The 22,499-nt window shown below is 65.8% G+C and overlaps 2 protein-coding genes across 17 annotated transcripts in view; one reads left to right on the plus strand and one right to left on the minus strand.

Annotated features, from left to right (window-relative positions):
• SBNO2 (strawberry notch homolog 2) overlaps positions 1 to 17,698 on the plus strand; it is a 47,546-nt gene extending 29,848 nt beyond the window's left edge. For 9 of the 16 annotated variants that reach the window (XM_060145825.1, XM_060145831.1, XM_060145823.1 and 6 more), the window contains 27 exons: positions 3,443 to 3,604; positions 4,777 to 4,860; positions 5,152 to 5,248; positions 5,576 to 5,730; positions 5,837 to 5,970; positions 6,051 to 6,141; positions 6,240 to 6,383; positions 8,004 to 8,121; positions 8,406 to 8,511; positions 8,930 to 9,083; positions 9,808 to 9,984; positions 10,473 to 10,570; positions 11,315 to 11,397; positions 12,239 to 12,493; positions 12,740 to 12,909; positions 13,458 to 13,589; positions 14,051 to 14,186; positions 14,260 to 14,372; positions 14,499 to 14,790; positions 14,896 to 14,970; positions 15,058 to 15,204; positions 15,282 to 15,376; positions 15,449 to 15,541; positions 15,699 to 15,830; positions 16,047 to 16,123; positions 16,223 to 16,413; positions 16,521 to 17,698. In XM_060145825.1, coding sequence (XP_060001808.1) covers positions 3,443 to 3,604; positions 4,777 to 4,860; positions 5,152 to 5,248; positions 5,576 to 5,730; positions 5,837 to 5,970; positions 6,051 to 6,141; positions 6,240 to 6,383; positions 8,004 to 8,121; positions 8,406 to 8,511; positions 8,930 to 9,083; positions 9,808 to 9,984; positions 10,473 to 10,570; positions 11,315 to 11,397; positions 12,239 to 12,493; positions 12,740 to 12,909; positions 13,458 to 13,589; positions 14,051 to 14,186; positions 14,260 to 14,372; positions 14,499 to 14,790; positions 14,896 to 14,970; positions 15,058 to 15,204; positions 15,282 to 15,376; positions 15,449 to 15,541; positions 15,699 to 15,830; positions 16,047 to 16,123; positions 16,223 to 16,413; positions 16,521 to 16,999 — 3,990 coding nt within the window. In that variant the 3' untranslated portion in view covers positions 17,000 to 17,698. The remainder of the gene's footprint in view (positions 1 to 3,442; positions 3,605 to 4,776; positions 4,861 to 5,151; positions 5,249 to 5,575; positions 5,731 to 5,836; positions 5,971 to 6,050; positions 6,142 to 6,239; positions 6,384 to 8,003; positions 8,122 to 8,405; positions 8,512 to 8,929; positions 9,084 to 9,807; positions 9,985 to 10,472; positions 10,571 to 11,314; positions 11,398 to 12,238; positions 12,494 to 12,739; positions 12,910 to 13,457; positions 13,590 to 14,050; positions 14,187 to 14,259; positions 14,373 to 14,498; positions 14,791 to 14,895; positions 14,971 to 15,057; positions 15,205 to 15,281; positions 15,377 to 15,448; positions 15,542 to 15,698; positions 15,831 to 16,046; positions 16,124 to 16,222; positions 16,414 to 16,520) is intronic. The other 7 variants (XM_060145828.1, XM_060145838.1, XM_060145829.1 and 4 more) reach the window with 6 other exon arrangements.
• Positions 17,699 to 18,820: 1,122 nt separating this feature from the next.
• Positions 18,821 to 21,208, minus strand: GPX4 (glutathione peroxidase 4). The gene is made up of 7 exons (XM_060146778.1): positions 21,073 to 21,208; positions 19,979 to 20,073; positions 19,757 to 19,901; positions 19,499 to 19,650; positions 19,364 to 19,388; positions 19,145 to 19,204; positions 18,821 to 19,072 (listed from the first exon to the last, which is right to left on the minus strand). The coding sequence occupies exons 1-7, from the start codon at positions 21,154 to 21,156 to the stop codon at positions 19,040 to 19,042; spliced, it is 594 nt and encodes a 197-aa protein (XP_060002761.1). The 5' UTR covers positions 21,157 to 21,208; the 3' UTR covers positions 18,821 to 19,039.
• Positions 21,209 to 22,499: the final 1,291 nt, after the last annotated feature.

Consider the following 22,499-nt stretch of genomic DNA (forward strand, 5'->3'; position numbering starts at 1 on the left):
CACTCTCACTTCCATCCAGCCACCCGCCCTCCACGGTGGGGAGGGGGAGGGACCTCGGGAGCCCCACCCCCACCCCCTGGGGACCCAAGTGAGGCCCACCTCCCTTTGCCCCCAAGGATCCAGGGGCCCCCAGACGATGCCAGCTGCCCATCAGGGCATCTGGTGGAGACGGTGTCCACAGACTGGGGAGAGAGCACCCACTTTCTTAATAAATTATATTTTTTAGAGCAGTTTTAGATTTACAGAGAGACTGTGAATCAGTTCAGAGGGACCCTGTGTGCCCACGACCAGCCCCTTGGCGCCGCCCACGTCCCAGCTGATGGGCCCGTGTTCATACGTCGTCCTCAGGGCCCCAGAGTCCACGCTTCCCCACGTCGCCTCTGCCCCAGTAACACTGTGGCACCAGGACCCCCAGGCTGTGCCGGTGTCGCCCGCTCTCCTGGGGTGGGCTGGGGCCCTGGGCAGTCGTGGGGAGCCCGGCCTGGGACTCCTGAAGGACGTCCCCAGTTTGGGTTTGTCTGGTGTTTTCTCATGGTTGCACTGGGGCCATGGGTTCCCCGGGGGAGAACTCAGAGGGGAGGTGCCCTTCCCAACCATCACCCCAGGGGTCTCTGCTGCTGAACTTGACCTGACCTCCTGGCTCCTCCATGGGGGGCTTCTTCACCTGCACGCTGTCCTCCTGGGAAGGGTCTCTGTGCTCAGCCCTCACACAGGGTGGCCCCCGAGCGCCCCTTTCAGCCCCTGCCTCTGCCATCTTCGGGGCTGGCCCCTGAGGTCCCGCCCAGCTCCCTGCCCACTGCCCAGTGACTGTTTCACCTTTGGGAAGCAGGCCCACCTCTCAGGGCTCCAGGGTCATCGTCACCCTGACCAGGCTCGGCGGCGCTCGCTGGGAGGGCCACGCTGGTCCCAGAGGGACTTTAGCAAAGACAGCTTTCCCCGACTGTACACGGACCCCACCCCAGCCAGCCTTCGGAGTCTCTGGGGGTCACTACCCCATGTCACTTCATGGGGTCCGGGCGGCCAGCTTCTGCAGCCCACCCTTCCCTGGCATTGTCCACCAGACTCGGGATGTGCCACCTCTGATCCCAGCTGACCGGGGGTGGGGTAGGGAGCAGGCCTCAGGGGCAGCAGAGCCAGACCCACTGCCGCCGCCTGTGTCCCCCGAGATGGATGCTCTGGCCTGTTGAGTCGCCGGGCTCTCGCATGGGGGTGCAGCGTGCCCCAAGGAGCATCATGGAGCACCTGTTCCCTGCTCTGGGGTTGGCATCCCCCTCCTGCTTCTTCCCAGGCTGTTGAGCTGGTCCTGCTAGGCACTGTCTGCCACGCCCCCATCTCCTCGCCTGGACTTGCCCAGTCGCCAGGTCCTGCAGCTGCAGGCAGTGGGGGGAGGTTGGGGTCTGCCCCCCTTCCGTGGGACCAGCCCTCCTTGCAAACCGCCGGAGCCAGGGCACCCTGGGCAGTGGGAGGCGTCCACAGGGGGCCCCCAGCCTTATACCAGCTGAGCAGGCCCCACCCCTTCCTGCCAGGCCCGCTGTCCTTTTCGTACAGTGCTCTCAAGCCTGCCTGTTGGGGGCTGTGCACGCACCAGCATCTGAGCACGGGGTCCTGGGGAAGCTGGACAGTGTTGCCTGGAGGTCCCTGCACCCCAGGGCGTGGGGGCTGATTCCCATGCAGATCAGTCGGAGGGGAGCCCCAGAAACACGGCCCTTGAGGGGCCGTGGGGCAGGACTGGGAACTGGCTGAGATCAGGGGCCTGTTCTCGGTGACCTGGGACTGCGGAGACCTGCCCTCCACCCCCAGAAGCCAGCTCAGCTGTGGCCTCCAGGCCCGAACTGGTCACATCGGGTGGACCCTAGGCCCAGGCCCACCCTTCCTCCCCAGAGTCCACTGATCTGAGCCCCTGGGGCCCCGAGACCCCCACTGGTCAGCCCTGCCCACCCTCCTGGCCTTCTCTCACTGGTTAGTGGGACACCACACCCTCTGTCCCAGCCCGCCCGGCCGCGGCCTTCCAACAGCCCTGATGGGCCGAGATGTGTGAACAGTACGCGGGGCTGGGGGCTCCCAGAGGGCCATTCTCCCTCCTCCTTGGCCCCTGCCCTGCTTGGGAAATGCTCCCGTTGATGGGCACGCTGAGGCCACAGCCCACCTGGCTCCACCCATGGCAGGCAGGCGGGGGTGGGGGGTTCCCTCCCTGCGGGGCTCGGCTGAGGGCTGCCCCGCATCTGAGCCTGGAGGGGCTGAGGGAGGTGGGGGGCCTGCACCTTCCCCAGCTCTGGGCACGGGGAGCTGTGCTGCACTGCCCTCCCCAGGTGGCAGGCGGTGTGAGCACCGTGACCCAGCGGGGCACCGCAGGGGACCCTGGTCCAGAAGCCCCAAGGGGCTGTCTCTGCATGTCCCCACGTCCAGCACAGGCCAGGCACACTCAGGAGCTCCATGCCTGTGACCAGGGCTGGGAGGGAGGGGGGCCGGTATGGGACCCCCCTGCGCTGCACCTGATTCCCTTTGTTTATTTATTTTTATTTATTTATTTTGGCTGCGTTGGGTCTTCGTTGCGGCACGCAGGCTTCTCTCTAGTTGTGATGTGCTGGTTTTCTCTCTCTAGTTGTGGTGTGCGGGCTCCAGGGTGCGTGGGCTCTGTAGTTTGCGGCATGCGGGCTCTCTAGTTAAGGCGCACAAGCTCAGTAGTTGTGGCGTGCGGGCTCAGTTCCCCACCCAGGGATCGAATCCCCGTCCCCTGCATTGGAAGGTGGATTGTTTACCACTGGACCACCAGGGAAGTCCCCCGATTCCCTTTAAATTTAGGTTTAGAAACCGCAGCCTCCACAGCAGCAGATGTCTCCTGAAGCTGTGGCGGTCCGTGCGTCCTGGCATCCCTACACCGGTGTCACCTCCTCCATGGGGATGGGCCAGGGCAGGCACGGGGTGTCCGTCACCTTCTCCCGGTGTCCTCCGAGTAGAGTCCAGCGCAGCGCCTGTGGGGTCTGGTTTCTCTCACCTCCACTTGCCTTTTTCCTTTTTTCTTTTCAAACAGCTTTATTGATACAGTTCACATATTGTAAAACTGACCCATTTGAATTGCATAATTCAGTGTTTCCAGTGCATTCACAGAGTCGGGCAACCATCACCTCTGTTTAGTTCCAGAACATTCTCATAGCCCCAAAGAGAAGCCCCGTCCCCATCAGCAGTCACCCCACACCCTCCCCAGTCCCTGACAACCAGGAACCCCCTCTCTGTCCCTTTGGATCTGCCTGTTCTGGACGTTTCCCATCAGTGGAATCACACACCGTGTGTCCTTCTGTGTCTGGCTTCTCTCACTGGGTGTCGTGTTCTCAGGGTCCATCCACGCTGTAGCGAGTGTCAGTGCGTCACCCCTTTCTGTGGCAGAGCAGCATCCACCGTGTGGCTGGGCCTCACAGCTGCCCTCACCCGGCCTGTCTTGCAGGACTCCTCGTACCTCGATGACCTCTCCAATGCCTCCATCTTCTCCTCGTCCGTGGACTCCCTCTCAGACATCGCAGACACACCTGACTTCCTGCCCGCCGACAGCCTCAGCCAGGTGCCCACCATCTGGGACGTGAGCACTGGCCCCTCCACCCACGACAAGGTCAGTGTGCCCCATCCTCGGCTGAACAGACACGGAGGAGGGTGTGGCTCAAGGGTGCTCATGTCTCCCATGTAGGCCAGAAGATGCAGGGGCTCCCCAGGGGGAAGAGGGGCTCCGGGGAGCCCGGCATACACTAGTGGACACTGGTGGGCATATGCCTAGATGCCCTGATGGGTTCAGTGCCCATGAAACCCCCGGGCCCTCGGGAAGCGTCTGGGCCCAGTCTGGGGCTGGCAGGGGGATACGAAGTGCCCAGAGTAGGTGCAGCAGGCGACCCAGGCCCGTCCTCGCCTCGCCAGGGCCCTCCTACCGGTTCCCAGCCTCCCGGGAACCTGAGGCCCAGGCGGGCAGCTGAAACGCCACGCCCACTGCTGCTGCGGCCAGCCCTGCCTGCGGGAACCTGAGTCAGCCTTCCAGGAACCTGCGTCTGCAGCTGTTTGTTTGTTTTCGTTAATTCAAAAAAAAAAAAAGGGAGAGGGAATTGAGAGTAGGTTTCAGACCTCCCTGTGCCTCATTTCCATTTTATTTTCATTTCAAAAAAACTTTGTGTTTTTTTTCCTTTCAGTTTTATTGAGATGTGATTGACAGACAGCAGTAAGTTTAAAGTGTACATACAGAATGGTGATTTGACTTGCATACATCATGAAATGCTGACAAGTCAGTGAACATCCATAGTCTCATATAGATACAGAATTAAAGAAATAGAGGGAATTCCCTGGCGGTCCAGTGGTTAGGACTCGGCACTTTCACTGCTGAGGGCATGAATTCAGTCCCTGGTCAGGGAACTAAGATCCCACAAGCCACACAGTGTGCCCAAAAAAAAAAAAAAAAAAAAAAAATTAAAGAAGTAAAAACCGTATTTTTCTTTGTGCTGAGAACTCCTAGGGTTTACTTTAAGAACTTTCATATATAACATACAGCAGCGTAAATTCTATTTATCGTGTTGTACGTCGCATTCCTAGTACCTATTTTTCTAGTACTTTATGTATCCCAAGTACTTATGTAGCTATCAAATCTAGGTGGGCGGGCAACAGGAAGGAGGCTGGTGGCCAGCTGAGGGGCTTGAGGACCACAAGGCGAGCCCCCCTGGAGGCCGGGGGGCCCATAGAGGCACTTCCTCCCCACCTGTGGCCTGCAGTCTCATGCCTACTCTCCCTGCCTCTCCCCTCCAGCTGTTCCTGCCCAGCGCGCCATTTACAGGCCTTGAGGACCCTGTGTCCTCTCTCTCCAGCACCCCACTTCTCGTCAGCTACCAGGTGAGCCAGGCCCCTTCCCTACTCCTGCCCATCCCTCCTGGGGACCAGGGAGGGCCACTCACTCAGGCATCTGCTGTATGCGGGCCCTGGGCCGGCTTAGAAGCATGGTCTGACCATTATACAGATGGGGAAACTGAGGTCCCAGGGAGGCACCATGCTAGGAGGGGGGACCTCTCCCTATTGCCCCAAGTCACTGGGCTGGCTGGTGGACCAGGCTCCTGATCCGGGCAGGGAGGCTGGCGTGGTGCAGGGGACAGTACTGTCCCCAGCATGACAGCACCTTGCCCTCAGTCTCAGAGTCACCCCGAGGAGGACGACGAAGCTGAGGAGGATGAGGCAGAGGAGCTGGGCCACGCGGAGACCTACGCCGACTACGTGCCATCCAAGTGTGAGTGTGCTGTGGGAAAAGACCCCCAGCAGCGACCACCGGGCTGCACAGCCTCACGGGGTCTGCGTCCTCCGGCCAGGAGCGCCCATCCCCGGGGTCCCTGAAGGTCCCAGGGCTCCTTAAACTGCCAAGGCAGGTGTGGGAGCTGTGGGCGGGCTCCGGAGGGGCGGTTCTGTAATCGGGGTTGTGCTCCTCACTCGGCACATAGGCGGAGGGGGCAGTGGAGAGGTCAGCCGCCTTCCTGCTCTGCATCGATGGGCCACGCCCCCAACCCTGTCCAGACCACGCCCCTGACCTACCTCCCCCTCCCACCCCATGCCCCTCTAGCCAAGCTTGGGAAGCAGCACCCAGACCGCGTGGTGGAGACCAGCACTCTGTCCAGCGTTCCGCCGCCGGACATCACCTACACCCTCGCCCTGGCCTCCTCCGACAGCGGAGCCCTTTCCGCCTTGCAGCTAGAGGCCATCACCTACGCCTGCCAGGTGATCCCAGGGTCTCCAGGCAGGTCTGCATCCGGCGTGGGGGGGTCTCAGTGCCCACCCTGACCCTGCCGCACGCTGACCCCCGTCTCCTCTCCGTCTCCCGCAGCAACACGAGGTCCTGCTCCCCGGTGGGCAGCGCGCGGGCTTCCTTATCGGCGATGGCGCGGGCGTGGGCAAGGGCCGCACGGTGGCCGGCATCATCCTGGAGAACTACCTGCGGGGCAGAAAGAAGGCCTTGTGGTGAGCTGTCCCTCCCTGGGCATGGGGTGGGCCGGCAGGTGGGCAGGGGGTTCCTGAAGCCTACTGGCCCGCACCCGCAGGTTCAGCGTCTCCAATGATCTCAAGTACGATGCGGAGCGCGACCTTCGGGACATCGCCGCCCCTGGCATCGCGGTGCACGCGCTGAGCAAGGTGGGTGGCCCGCAGCCCCTCGCCTGGTAGCGGTGGGGGTCCCGGAGCGCGGGCGTGGCTATGCCCCGGCGCGCACCGATGCCTGGCCCTCTCCCCAGATCAAGTACGGCGACAACACTACCTCAGAGGGCGTCCTCTTTGCCACCTACTCCGCCCTGATCGGGGAGAGCCAGGCAGGCGGGCAGCACCGCACGCGCATCCGGCAGATCCTGGAGTGGTGTGGGGAGGCCTTCGATGGCGTGGTATCCTGGCCGTGATGCGGGGGCGGGGCCGAGCGCAGGGGGCCGGGAGGGGCGGAGCCGAGTGCAGGGGGCCCGGAGGCCTTGGTCCTGGCCGGTGCCGGAGGGTGCGGAAGCGCGGGAGGAATTCCCGGAAGGGAGGGCCTGGTGGCTCAGGCTCGCCCTCAGGGACAGCTGTTACCCGCCCTTGGCCGTCTGGCTCAGCCTCCTGGCTCCAGCTGGCCAGACCCGTAACCACAGGGTCGGGGTGGTGTTTGCTGCGACACTGCGGGCGGCGGGGCCGGAGGTCTGGGGGCGCAGAGCACTTCCTCCCCCGTCCTTGTCCGGCCCCCAAGCTGGTCCCACCCAGGCTCCGTCGGGGCGGGGCGGGAGGCAGTCCAGGAGAGCCAGAGCACAGCTAGGCCAGAGGCCCCGCTGCTCTAGCTCTGCCAGCTGCTGTGGGTCCCAGGCCCTTCCTGACTGGGCCGAAGCCCCAGGCGTCTCCCTCCTTTGCTTTTCAGCCTGAGATCACTTTCTTTTTGCTCCCACCAAACTGTAGGAAACAAAGCATAGGAAAGTCCACCAGGGACTGCCCTGGTGGTCCAGTGGTTAGGACTCCCTGCTTCCGATGCAGGGGGCACGGGTTTGATACCTGGTCGGGGAACTGAGATTCCGCAAGCTGCCTGGTGTGGCCAAAAAAAAAAAAGGAATGTCCATCAAGCTGTAGGAAGAAGTTTAGGGGACTATAAGCTAGAGTCTGATGTGTATCTGGTGTTAACGTTTTCTTGTTTCACACATTCCTCTTACCAGTAACAGCCTTCAGGCCAACCCCCCTCGGCCTTCTCCCCAGCTGCTCCCCCCCTCCACACACACACACACACACACACACACACACACACACACACACACACACACACACACACACACACACACACACACAGAGGGGCCACAGCTTCCCCTGCGCAGTTCTGCAGGGGCCCTTAGAGGACCCTCGGGCTCTATCTCCCTGGGATTCACCCTTGTTCTCAGAAGTGGGGTGAGTGCACTTTCCCGAAGCTCCCCTCACTCCCTCCGATGAGACAAGGCCTGTGGGCCCTCTGTTCACGAGGCATAGTCTGTTTAGAGCTCCCATGAGCCAGAAGAAGCAGCAGGGTTACTGATGCTTCTGGGCACCCGGTGTCAGGTGACAGCTCAGCTCAGCAACAGCAGCATAAAAAAACAGCAATGTTAACCTCACACCTCGGGGGCGGCCACATGGCATCGGGCTAACCTCACTCGCGTTTCCGCTGATCCTCCGTCGAACCCCTGTACATACGTGTGGACATGTGCGCGTGCGTGTGGCACTCACACCTTGCCTTTCAGGTAGGTTCGTGACAGACATACTTGTCTGTAACTTGCGCTTTTTCCCCTGAAAACATTAAGAACTTTCTGTCTTTCAATTCCTGTCCACGTTGTTCGGGGCCTAGAGGCTGTTTCCCTCTGGCTTTGGTGGCCTCACACACCCCGAGGACCACACCCCGTGGCCAGATCCCCCCAGGCACCTTCCAGAGTTCCCCCCAACAGGAAGGGACCACCTAGGGTGTCGTGGTGGGTCTGTGGGGCGGCCCGCCTTCCAGCACAGTCCTTAACCCACGCCCACCCCAGATTGTGTTTGACGAGTGCCACAAAGCCAAGAACGCCAGCTCCACCAAGATGGGCAAGGCCGTGCTGGACCTGCAGAATAAGCTGCCCCTGGCCAGGGTGGTCTACGCCAGCGCCACAGGTGAGGGGCCTGGTCATCGACGAGCGAGCGATGCCTGCCCTGGCGCAGCTGTGTGTGGGAGAGAGTTGGGGGGGGGGGCGTCTGGTCTGCAGCCCAGCTCCTGCCAGGCCCTGTTCTCAGACACCAACCCCTGTCAGGGGCCTCCCTTCTGCCAGCTGGCCGTGGGCACTTTCCCGAGAGCCTCAGGTCCCCATTCCTGGCCCTCGTGCCATTTCTGGGGCCACACCTGAGGCCCCCAACCTTCCCAGGTCGGAGGAGCTGACGGTGGCTCCCCCTTCCCCCAGGTGCCTCTGAGCCCCGGAACATGATCTACATGAGCCGCCTGGGTATCTGGGGCGAGGGCACACCGTTCCGGACCTTCGAGGAATTTCTGCATGCCATCGAGAAGAGGTGTGCGCTTTACCCCGTGCCCACCCCCCACATGATGGGAGCGGGGGCCAGGTGTCACACTCACCCCTGCCCATGCTCCTCTGGCAGCCAGAGAGATCTTAAAATGCAAATCCTATCCTTCCTCTGCCTAGTACTTCCCATCGGTCTCAGGGCGAAAGGGCCTCCTCCCCACTTTTCCTGCTCCCGTGCAGGCCCCTCCTTGGTCCAGGCAGACTACCTTCTGTGTGTTTCCAAGGCCCACCAGGCCCTTGGTGACCACAGGGCCTTTGCAAGTGCTCTCTGCTCCATGCACCTGGCCCTTCCTCGCTGTCCAGGGCTCAGTGCTGGGTGACAGCCCCTCCCCAGGTTGCTCTGCCCCTGGGTGGGACCTAGCATGTGGTCCCAGGCCGTTGCCCAGGCAGCCTGTGTTCACCTGCAGGGGTGTGGGCGCCATGGAGATCGTGGCCATGGACATGAAGGTCAGCGGCATGTACATCGCACGCCAGCTCAGCTTCTCTGGCGTCACCTTCCGCATCGAAGAGATCCCGCTGGCCCCGTCCTTCGAGCACATCTACAACCGGGCGGCCCTGCTGGTGAGCCTCTGACTGAGTGGACAGCCTGCATGTCCCCTTGGAGTTACGCCCCCGTCACCTTCAGCGTCTGCCCTTAAGACACCACAGGGATTAGTCAGACTGGACAGGAGGGAGCACCTGGCCCGCCCGCCTCGGTCTTTGGCAGGAGCCCAGCATCTTGATCCTGTTCAAGTTGGGGATTCTGTATGGACTGTATGCCCGCATCCCCGCCTCCCCTCCCCATGATTTCCTGAGCACGTTGCCCCCAGGACAGAACCCAGAGCTGGTGGCCGTTTTCTGTCTCTCTCCGTGGGGCCGTCCTGGGCGCTGCGGGGTGGGAGCACCTCCCTGGACCCACCTGCTCGATGCCTGGATCCCCCCAGTGTGACAGCCGCAGATGCCCCAGACATGGCCCGGTGTCCCCTGGGGGCAGGACCACCCCAGCGAGACCCTGGTCTGAAGTGTGGAGAGTCAGAGGCCGCTGGCAGGGAGCTGGCAGGGAGGGTATCCCCGCCGCCTCGGGAGGCGGTGTCCACCCGCCCCTGGGCTGCACGAGCACCATTCCACCACGGTCTCACCAGCATCACACTTGTTTCTTAACATTTCCGACCGTCCAGCTATCGCCAGGGCCTCCTTGTTGCTCTACTTACAGCCCCCCTTCCCTGGCCCACATTCCACGGGGCGGGGGCAGCCAGGGTCCGGGCAGAGACGGTGGTAGTGAGCTCAGCCAGGCGTGTCATTTCAGTGGGCCGAGGCCCTGGGCGTGTTCCAGCAGGCAGCCGACTGGATCGGCCTGGAGTCACGCAAGTCCCTGTGGGGCCAGTTCTGGTCGGCCCACCAGCGCTTCTTCAAGTACCTATGTGTTGCCGCCAAGGTGCGCCGGCTGGTGGAGCTGACCCGGGAGGAGCTGGCCAGGGACAAGGTGAGCTGGGCTGTGCCGGGCCCCCTGCATCCCTGTGTCAGGGGCGAGTGGGCAGAACCCGGCACGCCGTGTCAGCCTCACGATCGCAAAGGAGCCTGCGTGTGGCTGGGCCGAACCCGCAAGGATGGGGCTGGTGAGGGCGATGCTGAGACCCGGAAGGTTCTGGTCCCGCCTTGCCCCAGGCTACCCGTGTGCAGGCTGGGCTGGCGAGTCCCAAGAAAGAACAGGGCAGAGGATGGGGGTGGGGGTCCGGGAGCTGAGGCTGGCTGTGGGCTGCCAGGTGGACTTTCCAGGTGGATCTGGGCTTGTCGGGGCCTGGCAGCCCGAGGGACACGGGGGTGGGAGGAGGGAGAGACTGAGGCCTGCCCTGGGTTTTGGCTGCTGGGACAGGGCCAGTGTGGGGCCTGGTGCTTCCCTGGGGGCCCCTCTGGGGCCCGCACTCCGGGGCTGGTGGGCAGGCCTCTGCTCACCACCACCCACCCCCGCAGTGCGTGGTTATCGGGCTGCAGTCCACGGGTGAGGCGCGTACCCGGGAGGTGCTGGGCGAGAAGGAGGGCCAGCTTGATGGCTTCGTGTCCGCTGCCGAGTGAGTGATGCCTGCGGCCCGGTGGGGAGGGTGGGGGCTACGCCGGGGGCCCCTCCCTCTGCGACCCACCCTGGGGCCGACCTGTGGCCTGGCCCTGCCTGTATTCCCAGCCTAGGGAGCAGCCCCAGTCCTAAGTGACCTTAGGCCCATCTCGCATCGTAAAGCCAGAAAGGGTAACCGTGGGGACCCCAGGACTTGGAGGGCGCTGGCCGAGGGTCCCAGGGCTTTAGAATGAGGCTTCCCGGTGCCTGCACCCACCCCCCCACGTGGGAACCGTGCCGTTTCAAGGATGACACTGATTTTAGGGACTGGCCTTGCTGGTCCCCAAAGCCCCTGGCCTCCCTTCCCACCCTGGGTGAGGGTCCCAGCACGAGGCCCCTTGCCTGGCTCACCTCATCTTGGCCTCTCCCCCTCAGCCCAGCATCACCTCCCTTCCCCTGGGACCCCATCCTGGGAGCCTCCCCCTCGGCCAGTCAGCGCGTGTGGGCAGAGCTGTGGGCCCTTTGACGGCGGGAGCCCCACCCAGCTTCCCACCCACGCTCCGTCCATTGCCCACCACGTGGGACCCCCGCACCCCTGTCCTTGCAGCTCCTTTCCCCTCCCACGCGCCTTCTCTGAGCCCCTGCACCCAGACCCACCCGCGGGGCCCCCTGGCGCTGGGTGTCCCCACCAGAGCAAACCCACACACGGGACCCAACTCCTCTAGGTCTCCCAGCGAAAATAAACTCTGCTTCTCACTTTCAGAGGCGTCTTTCTGTCGCTAATTCAGAAGCACTTTCCTTCAACCAAGAGGAAGCGAGAGAGAGGACCGGGCAATAAGCGAAAAAGTAAGCGCCTGCCGCCCGCCTGGACCTCGGGCGCCTTGTGGCCTCCTCCCTTGCTCCTGCCGCCTCCCTCCGGCCTCCCTCCTTTCTGAGCCTTGATCTGGGTCAGGCTGTCACTCCTGCTGCCCCCTCTGCTGCTGGCTGCACAGCCACGTGGCCTGACCCCTGATGCCCTCCCCAACCCTCCAGGGCAGCTTGCTCAGTCAGCTAAAAACCCCAGCGCTGCAGGATGGGGGTGTGGCTAGCGCATCCCCACGGCCTCTAGCCTCGCCCCCAGAAGGCGGGGCCTCGCGCTCTCCAGGTGAAAGTGAGCCGGAGGCCAGAACCACGCTGGTCCAGGGACTAGGATGGAGCCCTTAGAAGCACCCCGGGATGGGGCAGTGGCCTCCTAGCACCTTCTGGCGTGCACTGCCTGCTGCTCTAGGCAAAGGCTGAGCATCCTCGCCCAGGGGGGAAGTAGGGCTCAGAGAGGCCAAGCAACTTACCTGAGGGCACACGGCCAGCCTTGGGGGCCCAGTCCTGCTCCTCCCACTTCCTGGGACCGGCCTCCCGGGTGTCCTGGATGGTAGCTTAGTTACGTAGGCCCCTGGACCATCACCCCATCAGGGCCTGGGCTCATCCTCTGGCCGACCCACCCAGGGCCGCCCTGTGAGGGTGGGCGTGTGGCCTCCCCAGGCACCACCCGAGGACACACTGCCGTGTCAGGAAGTCTGGCAGGGATGTTAGAGGTGCCCCTTTACGCTGTGCCCTGGCCACCAGCAGAGCCCAGACCTGCCAAAGGTGGATGGAGCAGGGGGCTCTGGCCCTGAGCCCTGACCATCCTGGCACCCGGGCCTGTCCCCAGACCGTGCCGCCAGGACAAAGGCGTGGGGCCAGGCGGCAGTGACCCCTGGCTGCTCCCCTGCAGGGCGGCCACGGGGCCGTGGGGCCAAGGTGCCCAGGCTGGCGTGTGACGCAGCGGGCGTGATCCGCGTCAGTGACGACAGCAGCACGGAGTCGGACGGTGGCCTGGACAGCGACTTCCACTCCTCCCCCGAGTCCCTGATGGACGATGACGTGGTCATCGTGGACGCCATCGGGCTCCCGGCCGACGACCGCGGTGAGGGCCGTGGCCACCCCCACGCCCTCCCCCCAGGTCCTCCCCCCACGTCCCTGCTTCTCAGGCTCCGAGTGCAGGCGTTGGGGCGTGCGGCTGGCAAGGGCTGGTGGGGCTTAGGGAGAAGGTTCTGGACCCCTGGCTCAGCCCCGCTCCCCAGAGACCCCCGTCATCCTCAAGGGCCAGGGCTGGGAACAGGGCCGTGGGCAGGCGGCCTGGACAGTCCCCCTTGACCCTCTGGCCCCACAGGCCCCCTGTGTCCCCCACCGCGGGACCTGCACGGCCCCGGTGTCCTGGAGCGGGTGGAGCGGCTGAAGCAGGACCTGCTGGCCAAGGTGCAGGCGCTGGGCCGGGAGCTGCCCGTCAACACCCTGGACGAGCTCATTGACCAGCTCGGGGGTCCAGAGTGCGTGGCGGAGGTGAGCTCTGGTGGCCAGCTTGGCGGTGGCGGTGGAGCCGGGGGTGGGGGTGGGGGCGTGGGGGGGAGGGGGGAGGGGGGCGGCGGTGCTGCGGCTGCTGGGTCCAGCGTCCCGTGTCCTGCACTACCCCTTCAGCCACTGCCGCCCAGCTCCACGCCCACCTCCCCCGCACGCCCCCCTGGGCCAGGGCTCCCAGGCCTGATCCCCGACCCCGTCCCCCACCCTGTCCCCGCTCCCGTCCTTCTTTCCCCCTGTGCTCCTGTGCTCTTTCCTGGGACGTCCCTCTGGTGCCACCTCAGTTTCATCTTGGCTCAGGCGGCTGGGTTGCCATAAAAAAGCTTAGGAAGATGGCAGTTACCATTCCTGCTGATGGCCCCGTGGGCACCCGAGCCTGGCAAGAGGCCGGGTCCTGGCAGCCCCCTGCCACACACACCCAAGAGCCCCAGGGTCCCAGGTGGGGGGACAGGGAAACTGAGGCCCACGGGGACCAGCCCCTGGGCGACCACAGCGGCTGACAGCCTGTCCCCTCGCCCCCACCACGGCCACAGATGACCGGCAGGAAGGGCCGCGTGGTGTCCAGGTCCGACGGGACGGTGGCCTTCGAGTCCCGGGCGGAGCAGGGCCTCTCCATCGACCACGTGAACCTCAGGGAGAAGGAGCGCTTCATGAGCGGAGAGAAGGTGGGGTGCGGGGCTGTGCCTGGAGGGCACCCTTGTGCACCTGCGCATGGGCTGGGAGGCACAGGGGTCCCGAGCGGCTGGCTGGAGGACCACCAGCTGTGTGGGGGTGTGTGTGCTGTGCTCCTGTGCCTGTGTGGGGCCCTCACAGCGCCCCCCGGCCAGCCCCGCCTTCAGCCCGAGTCCCACGCGCCCTGTGTTGGTGCCTGGTCCACCGCTTCTCTGGGCTGCCCCGTGGGAGCTGATGTCCACAGGGCAGGCAGACCCTCCAGGGGTGACCCGGGATGGTCCAGATTCCATTCTAAGCCTTCGGAGACACCTTCACGGACACACACGTCTGAACTTCCTGTGTGGGTCCCCCCAGGTGCAGCCGGTTGAGCCAGGGCACGCAGGGTGCGGGGCGAGGAGGAGCAGGCTGCCCGCCCTGCCGCCCCACAGACCTGTCCCCGTCCACGTCCCTCTAGCTCGTGGCCATCATCTCAGAGGCCTCCAGCTCCGGCATCTCCCTCCAAGCCGACCGCCGGGTACCGAACCAGCGGCGCCGGGTGCACATGACACTGGAGCTGCCCTGGAGCGCCGACCGGGCCATCCAGCAGTTTGGTGAGCCCCGCCCCGCCCCAGGCCGCCCCACCCCGGGGCCTGCCTGGTCCCTAAAAGCCCTCTCTGCCTCCAGGCCGGACCCACCGCTCCAACCAGGTTTCCGCGCCCGAGTACATCTTCCTCATCTCAGAGCTGGCCGGGGAGCGCAGGTTTGCCTCCATCGTGGCCAAGAGGCTGGAGAGCCTGGTGAGCCTGTGGGCGGAGGGGGGGGCTGGGTGTGGGACTGGGCGGGGAGGCTCCCTAGGGAGGGCGGAGGGCGCAGGGAGGAGCACCACGTGGGCAACGTGTGACCGCTTCCCCCATCCCGGGCAGGGGGCTCTGACCCACGGGGACCGCCGAGCCACCGAGTCCCGTGACCTGAGCAAGTACAACTTTGAGAACAAGGTACCCGAGGTGGGAGAGCCCAGGAGAGGAGGGTCCTCGGGGTGCCAGGACCCCGAGACCTGGGGTGCCCCAGCCTCTGACGCGGCCCGCGGCCCTCACCCCTCCCCACAGTACGGCGCCCGGGCGCTCAGCTGCGTCCTCACCACCATCCTAAGCCAGACAGAGAGCAAGGTGCCGCTGCCCCAGGGCTACCCTGGAGGGGACGCCGCCTTCTTCCGTGGTGAGTTGGTGGACCCTCCCCACACACCCCAGGGGGACACGGGTCTTGAGGGGGAGCCCCCGTGGGCTGGGGCGGGCAGGCGTGCGAGACTCTCCCTCCCCACAGACATGAAGCAGGGGCTGCTGTCCGTCGGCATCGGCGGGCGCGAGTCCCGGTCCGGCTGCCTGGACGTGGAGAAGGGTGAGTCCCACGCCCCCGGCCCCGCACCTCCTGGGTGGGTGGACAGGGAGGGCCGGCTGGACGCAGCCTGAGGCCCCCTGTCGCCAGCAGACTGCTCCATCAGCAAGTTCCTCAACCGCATCCTGGGGCTGGAGGTGCACAAGCAGAACATGCTCTTCCAGTACTTCTCCGACACCTTCGACCACCTCATCGCCGCCGACAAGAAGGAGGGCAAATACGACATGGGCATCCTGGGTGAGCCCCGCTGGGGATGCCCTTCCCCCCGGGCCCGGGCCCCCAGACCTGCCGCTGACCCCGCTTGCCCTCCCCAGACCTGGCCCCTGGCATTGACGAGATCTACGAGGAGAGCCAGCAGGTGTTCCTGGCCCCCGGGCACCCGCAGGATGGGCAGGTGGTCTTCTACAAGGTGAGCGGCTGCACCCGCCCGCCCCGCCCCCTCCCCTCACCCCCACCCCCCCTGATGCCTGCGTGTCTGCAGATCAGCGTGGACCGCGGCCTGAAGTGGGAGGAGGCCTATGCCCGGTCGCTGGAGCTGATGGGCACCCACGACGGCTTCTACCTCTCCTACAAGGTGGGCCCCCCAGCAAGCCCCCGGCGCACCCCCACGGGCAGGACCCTGGCTGGTGGGCCAGGAGGGGAGGGCAGCGGGCTGCACGTGCCCGCACACCGTGGGGACCCCTGCCCAGCACGTGCGGCGCAGCCCCAGCCTCACGCACGCCCCCACCCAGGTCCGCGGCAACAAGCCCAGCTGCCTGCTGGCCCAGCAGAACCGCGGCAAGCTCTTCACCGTGTACAAGCCCAACATCGGGCGGCAGAGCCAGCTGGAGACCTTAGACAGCCTGTGCCGGAGGTTTCACCGGGTAGGCCCCGACGGCCCCGCAGTGCGCCCCCACTGTGCCCCTGGCGCGCCCGTCTTCTGCAGCCCCCAGGCTGGCCCTCCACCTCCATGCTCCGCTGCCCTGGCCGCCAGGCGCAGGATGAGCGGGCCTGGGGCCTTCGGACCTCCTGTTCCCCACCTGTGCGCTGGGGAGCATGGACAGGCCGCGGTCCAGGGGCTCAACCGGCTGTGTCCACAGGTGACAGCAGAGGAGGCCAGAGAGCACTGGGAGAGCAGCTACACCTTCTCTCTGACTCACTGCAGCCACACCACATGGTGAGGGCCCAGGGCAGCCCGGGGGAGTGGGGGGGGGTGTTGGGAGGGGCTCGCCCACGCCCAGTGCCGCAGCTGGTCTGAGCCGTGGTCCCCGCGCAGGAACCGGCACTGTCGGCTGGTGCAGGAGGGCAAGGACTGCGCGCAGGGCCTGAGGCTGCGACACCACTACATGCTGTGCGGGGCCCTGCTGCGCGTGTGGGGTCGCATCGCCGCCGTCATGGCCGACGTCACCAGCAGCAGCTACCTGCAGATCGTGCGCCTCAAGACCAAAGACAAGAAGAAGCAAGTTGGTGAGCAGTGGGCGCAGGAGGGGTGGGGGAGGGCGGTGTCCTGCCGGGAGGGGGGCACCCCCCCCGCCCCTCGGGCCCTGACCGCCGGCCCCGCCCCCACCCCGCAGGCATCAAGATCCCTGAGGCCTGCGTGCGCCGCGTCCTGCAGGAGCTGCAGCTCATGGACGCCGATGTGAAGCGCAAGCAGGCACGCGCCCGGGGTCTCCCCGTGCTGCCGCCCGCCCCACGCCCGCTCGCGCTGCCCTGCGGCCCCGGCGAGGTCCTGGACCTCACGTACAGTCCGCCGGCCCAGGCCTTCCCGCCGCCCTCGCCCTTCGCCTTCCCGGCCCCGGCCCCCGGCCCCGGCGGCCTGCTGCTGGGTGTTCCCGACGCCCCGGCTGACCCCGCGGCGCTCCTGCACCAGGGTTGCGACATCAACTTCAAGGAGGTGCTGGAGGATATGCTGCGCTCCCTCAACGCCGCGCCGCCCCCTGAGCCCCCCGGCCTGCTGGGCGCCGGCGGGGGGGCAGCAGGCGCGCCGGAGGGCAGCGGGGGCCCCGAGCGGCAGAGCGTCATCCAGTTCAGCCCCCCCTTCCCCAACTCCTAGGCCCCGGGGCATCCTTCCCGCACGAAACTTATTTATCTATAATAGGCGCCCTGTCTACACCGGGGAAGCGGGTGGTGAGCAGGGCCAACAGCCCTGCGGACTACTGAGAGGAGCAGGCGGAGCCAGGAGCCCTTCGAGGCGGGGACAGGGGCCCTTCGTCCGGCCTCCCGAGGCCTCCACTGCAGTGCCTTCCCACCGGTGCCTGGACAGACGCTCGAGACGCTGCCGGCCCTGGGGGTGCCCTCCAAGCCCTGCCTGGTGGGCAGTGGCCATGCGCAGGCCCCACTCAGGACACTCAGGGGCCAGGCAGGGCCTGGGGGTGGGGGGCCTCCTCTGTGCCTCTGTCCTCTGCTGCCCCCTTCCAGGCTGGGGTTGGGGCTCCCACCCCACCCACCTTACCAGGCCCGGTCAGCCCTGAAATCCACAAAACTGGGTGGCCCCAAGAGCTGGAAACTCAGGAAACCCCAGGTGCTCAGGGCCCCACCGCCTCTGGGGGGCTCCGTGGGGCAGATCTTCTATTAATATATGCAACCCCCTCCCTGCTCTCTGTGCCCTAAATTATTGCCCAGCCACCTCTCCCAGGGCCTGGAATCTCCTGCGGAGCTGGTGGGTGGCCCCCTGGTTTCTATGTGTATTTATAATGAATTCAAGTGTATATATGTAAAGAGATCTTTTTTAAATATATGTGCCTTTTCACTACTTCCCAGGCTGTCTGCTGCTCTGGCCTGCAGGGACGGCGGGGAGGGGCCGTACGGTGGTCCGGTGGTCCGGGGAGGCTGCTGGCGCTCCCTCTACTGCCTCACCCCACCCACAGCGCCTGGCCTTCTGGATGACCGGGGCCAGGCTCGGGGAGACACCCGCCCCAGGAGGCTGTTTGTCCACTGCATGGTCCTGGCACCAGGGTAGCAGGCCAGCTGCCTCTGCACTGGCCGTACCAGGCCCCAGGCGTCTTGGAGCAGACACTGCTGCCTCCTGCCCACCGAGACGTGAGCCGCCTGGGCTCGTTCAGAACCCCATGTTCAGGACTGCAGGCTCTGCCTTGGTTTCTTTCCAGGTCTTCCTCGGGGTGTTTGTTGGTTGAGGCAGGCAGGGCAGCCTAGGGACAGGAGAGCCCAAGAGCTGGGCCCAGTCGGGAAGGCAGGACTGGACGCCAGGCCCTTCCTGGAAGCTGTGGGGAGCATGCCCGGCCTCTGGCCCGGAAGTGGGAGGGGGCTGCCCCCAGCCAGGAGGCGGACTGGTGGGTGGGAGTCGGGAGGCCCTGGTAGAAGCAGGCCCTGGTAGAGCAGCTCAGCCACCCTACAGCTGTGCCCCCCCCAACTCTCACCAGGATGGCTCTCCTGAGGTGCAGGCAGGCAGGCTGTGCCCACCAGCCCTCCTGGGGGGGCTCCCTCTGCCAGGTGAAGCCCGTGGGCAGGCCTGGTGCAGACTCCGCGTCCTCACCGCGAGGCGGGCTTGGTGCCCAGCTGGGCCCGACGCCCAGCTCAGGTGCAATGGGCCTCCAGTAGGCAGGCCCACAAGGCCCAGGTCGCCTGACCCTCCCACCTGGGTACACTGGAGGAGACCAAGGCCCCCCCGCGGGCCTAGAGCAGCGGGCCAGTCAGGAGGCGGCATCTCTGCCAGGATCAGCTCTGCCCTGGCTGGGCTGAGGAGATTAGCAGCTGGGGCAGCAGGGCAGGTGCAGCCCTCTGAACCCCGAGGGAACTCCACCTCCCACATCCCCCGCCCCCCAGCCTGGGGAGCTGACTACACCTGCACCTGAGCCCAGAGGGGCCTGGGACAAGACACCCCCCACCCCGCAAGTAAGCAAAAGCAACAAGCAAGTCAGTTTGTATTGTGTGTTTTATTCCCACAAGGCAGCAGGGGGTGGGGTTGCCGAGCCGTGAGCCGGGCCGAGGAACCTTCCTCCGGCAAGGGTGCACGCCGGGTTCTCGGGTCTGCCCCACCAGGGGCTGGTTTTCAGGCAGACCATCATGGACGCCGGGTGGAAGGCTCCGAGGGGCACAGGCGGCAGGCTCGGGTCGGGGGAGCACACTTGTGGAGCTAGAGGTAGCACGGCAGGTCCTTCTCTATCACCTGCGGGGGAAAGGGGGTCAGGGGCAGCTCTTCCCAGGGCCCTCCCGGGCAGGCTCCCCAACAGACACCTACCAGGGGCTCTTCCATGGGACCGTACCGCTTCACCACACAGCCGTTCTTGTCAATGAGGAACTGCGGGGGAGGCCGTGTCAGGACCCAAGGCCACCATGGGGCTGGGGCGAGCCAGCAGTCCCCATGCACCGCCCCATTTAGGTCAGGGCCAGGGACCCTCGAAGCAGCCCAGCTGTGGCTGGGTCTGTCCCCGTCCCCCAGGCCCCCAGCATGCCTTACCTTGGTGAAGTTCCATTTGATGGCACTAGAAAAGAAGCGTGAGCTCGTGAAGAATCCCGTGGCAGCTGCAGACCCCCCATTGCCCCGGGGGAGCCATCCCGACCCCCCCGCTCCCCGCCTCGGCCCCCAACTCACTTTCCCAGCATGCCCCTCCCATTGGGCTGGACTTTCATCCACTTCCACAGTGGGTGGGCATCATCCCCATTCACACAGATCTTGCTGAACATGTCGAATTTGACGTTATGGCCAGCAGCGAACTCTTTGATCTCGGCGTTACTCCCTGGCTCCTGTGCAGACAGGGGTGCTGGGGTGAGTAGGGAGGAGCCTGTACCCCTTTGGCTCCCACGCCTGCACACAGGGACACAGGGACATCCAGGGCCAGCCATGACGCACCTGCTTCCCGAACTGGTTGCAAGGGAAGGCCAGGATCCGTAAACCACGCTCAGCGAATCGGGCGTGCAGGTCGACCAGCTGAGTGTAGTTTACCTCCGTCTTGCCTCATTGCGAGGCCACATTGGTGATGATGCACACGTAGCCCCTGGAGGCAGGACAAGGCGGTCAGGTCATGGCCGCGACCTTCCCCCTGCTCCCTCCACCAAGTGGGCAGGTACCCACCGGTACTTGTCCAGGTTAACCATGTGCCCGTCGATGTCCTTAGCTGAGAATTCGTGCATGGAGCGAGCACTGCGCCAGTCGTCGCGGGACGCGCACTGCAAGGCAAGGGCATAACGAGTGGCCGGCGGACCTCGGGGCCTGGAGCCCGCGGCCGCCCGGCCCGCTCGCCCAGCTCGCCGAGGGAGGAAAACCGGAGTCCTGGGGCAAGTAAAAGGGGAGGCTCCATCTCCTCAAAGGCGCACGCTCCCCTTCACAGTAGGGCACATTTGACCGTAGACACTGAGACCCAGGAAGTGTTCGGAACCCCGCCAGGTACCCCAGCGGGTGGGGACGCCGCCCGCGGGTGTGGGGGCCCCGCGCGCACCGGGTCTGGGGACTCGCTGCCGCAGCCTGTTTCCCCGGCCGCGGGCCCCACCTGTCCAGGGCTCTTGGAAGTCGGCGGAAGCCGGGGGCGCGCCCTCCTGCGACAGCACGCTCGAGCCCTCCGCCTCCGGGGGGCTCGGCGCCGCCGCCCGGCCAGCAACCGGCGCCGCTGCCTGCGACGACCCGGGGAGCCGGCGGCTGCGCGGCCCATGCCCGCCCGTCTCCGGCCGCACCTGTGCCCACCGAGCGCCGCGCCCAGGGGACAAAGGGCCGGTAGCCAAGGGCGCTGGGCCGCTCCTCTGTGACGCCACCGCGCGGGACCCCGGGGCGCGCAGGGCGGGGGAGGGGCAGTGACGCCCCGTGGCGCGTGATCCCGGATTTCCAACCCGTCGGACACCCCCGCTCTCCGGGCCGCAGGCGGGGCTCCAGTGGCCAACGACGCCTCCCCCAGCTGCCCCGACGCTGCAGCTTCTGTGCGTCTGGGGCGCCCACCCGGGGGTCCCGACCGCCCAGCCCTGTCCCTGGCTCCCCCGGACGCGGCCCCCGCCCCCCACCGAGACTCGGACCGTGATCCCGGCCCGCGCGCTACCCACGGCCCCGACGGCCGCGGACGGGGCGCCGAGCGCTGTCCGCGCGCCCGAGGCCGGCGCCCCGCGTCCAAGGTCGCCGCGGCCCTGCGCGCCGTAAGGCAGGCCGCGCGCCCGCCCAACGGCCAGTGGCGCCGCGCTCACCATGGTGCTGGCCAGGCCGGGCACGGCCAGGGCCCCGCAAAGAAGCGTCGGCTTCAGCAGACGACACAGGCGGTTGAAACTCATCGCGGCGGCAGCCGGGGCTCCCCGGGAGGCAGCGCTCCTCCCCTCGCCGAGCCGACCAATGGACGCGCGCCGGCGCGCCTTGCCTCCCTGCCCTAGGCCACGCCTTCTAGCGCCCTCATTGGTTGGATGCGTCGGCTCTGCAGACGCGTGCCGGCGCCAGCCAATACGGGGCCGGGGTGTGTTGGCGGGGGGGGCAGCGGGGGGGGGCGGCTGGGCGGGGCCGGGGCCCGACGACGGTTTTCGTCACTGTGACTGCGCATGCTCATCGGCGGGCGGGTGGCAACGTAGACGCCAGCGGTGCGGTGAAGGCTTGCGAACAGTTATCTGCACTGAGGGATGCCCGACAACTTGAGATACTACTGGAAACCCGTGGCGGGGGGGGAGGGGTGGGTGGGCTGGCTCGAACTCTCAGAAAACTCGCTCCAGCTCATTGAAAACTGTTTTTTGGGGTTTTTTTTTTGCGGTACGCGGGCCTCTCACTGTTGTGGCCTCTCCCGTTGCGGAGCACAGGCTCCGGACGCGCAGGCTCAGCGGCCATGGCTCACGGGCCCAGCCGCTCCGCGGCACGTGGGATCATCCCAGACCGGGGCACGAACCCGTGTCCCCTGCATCGGCAGGCGGACTCTCAACCACTGCGCCACCAGGGAAGCCCGTGGTTTTTGTTTTTAATGTAAATAAAACCACGCTGGTTGTCGGAGAACCCCCCACTCGGGCTGCGGTGTCGCTGCGAGGGCCTGGGGGTCACCTAAGGCGACAGCCCCGGACGGCGGCGTCCCTGCTGCAGGGTGCGCCGTCAGCACAGAGCCGAGTGTCGCCGCCCTTGGACACCGCCGCCTTAGCTGCTTGTATAAGTGACACGTGAGCCCTGGGGAGGGCCGTTAGCAATTTACCCTGTGGTCCCGCCCCCCTTTCTCCTGGAGGACGCGCAGGTGTGTGCTTAGCAAGGAAAGCGCCAGCCCAGAGGGATCTGTTGTCATTTGCAACGTGACACAGCGTGCGGTTCGGGATGGGGCTCCCGCTGGCTTGGTTCCAAGCTCATTTCCACTCGAGGCTCAGGCGTTTGGCCACTGCCCAGACCCACCCCATTCTCGGGACCTGAGTCACAGAATTCCACACCGGCCTGGCTGCCCCCACCCCCAGCCGTAGCTGGACGTTGACCTGCGGCCAGGAGGGTGTTGTGCTGCCCGTGAACTTCTCTCTCTCCTTCTTGGACCCTCCCGGTGAACGTTTCTGCAGAGGCTTTGGGGGCAGGACTTTCGGGGCTGGGGTCCTTTGGGGGAGAAAACGAGCCCCCTCCCTCTGCCCCAACCCAGGCCAACCCAGGGCTTAGACGGCCGAGTTTG

Source organism: Lagenorhynchus albirostris, chromosome 3 (genome assembly GCF_949774975.1).
Source record: "Lagenorhynchus albirostris chromosome 3, mLagAlb1.1, whole genome shotgun sequence".
NCBI lineage: Eukaryota > Metazoa > Chordata > Mammalia > Artiodactyla > Delphinidae > Lagenorhynchus > Lagenorhynchus albirostris.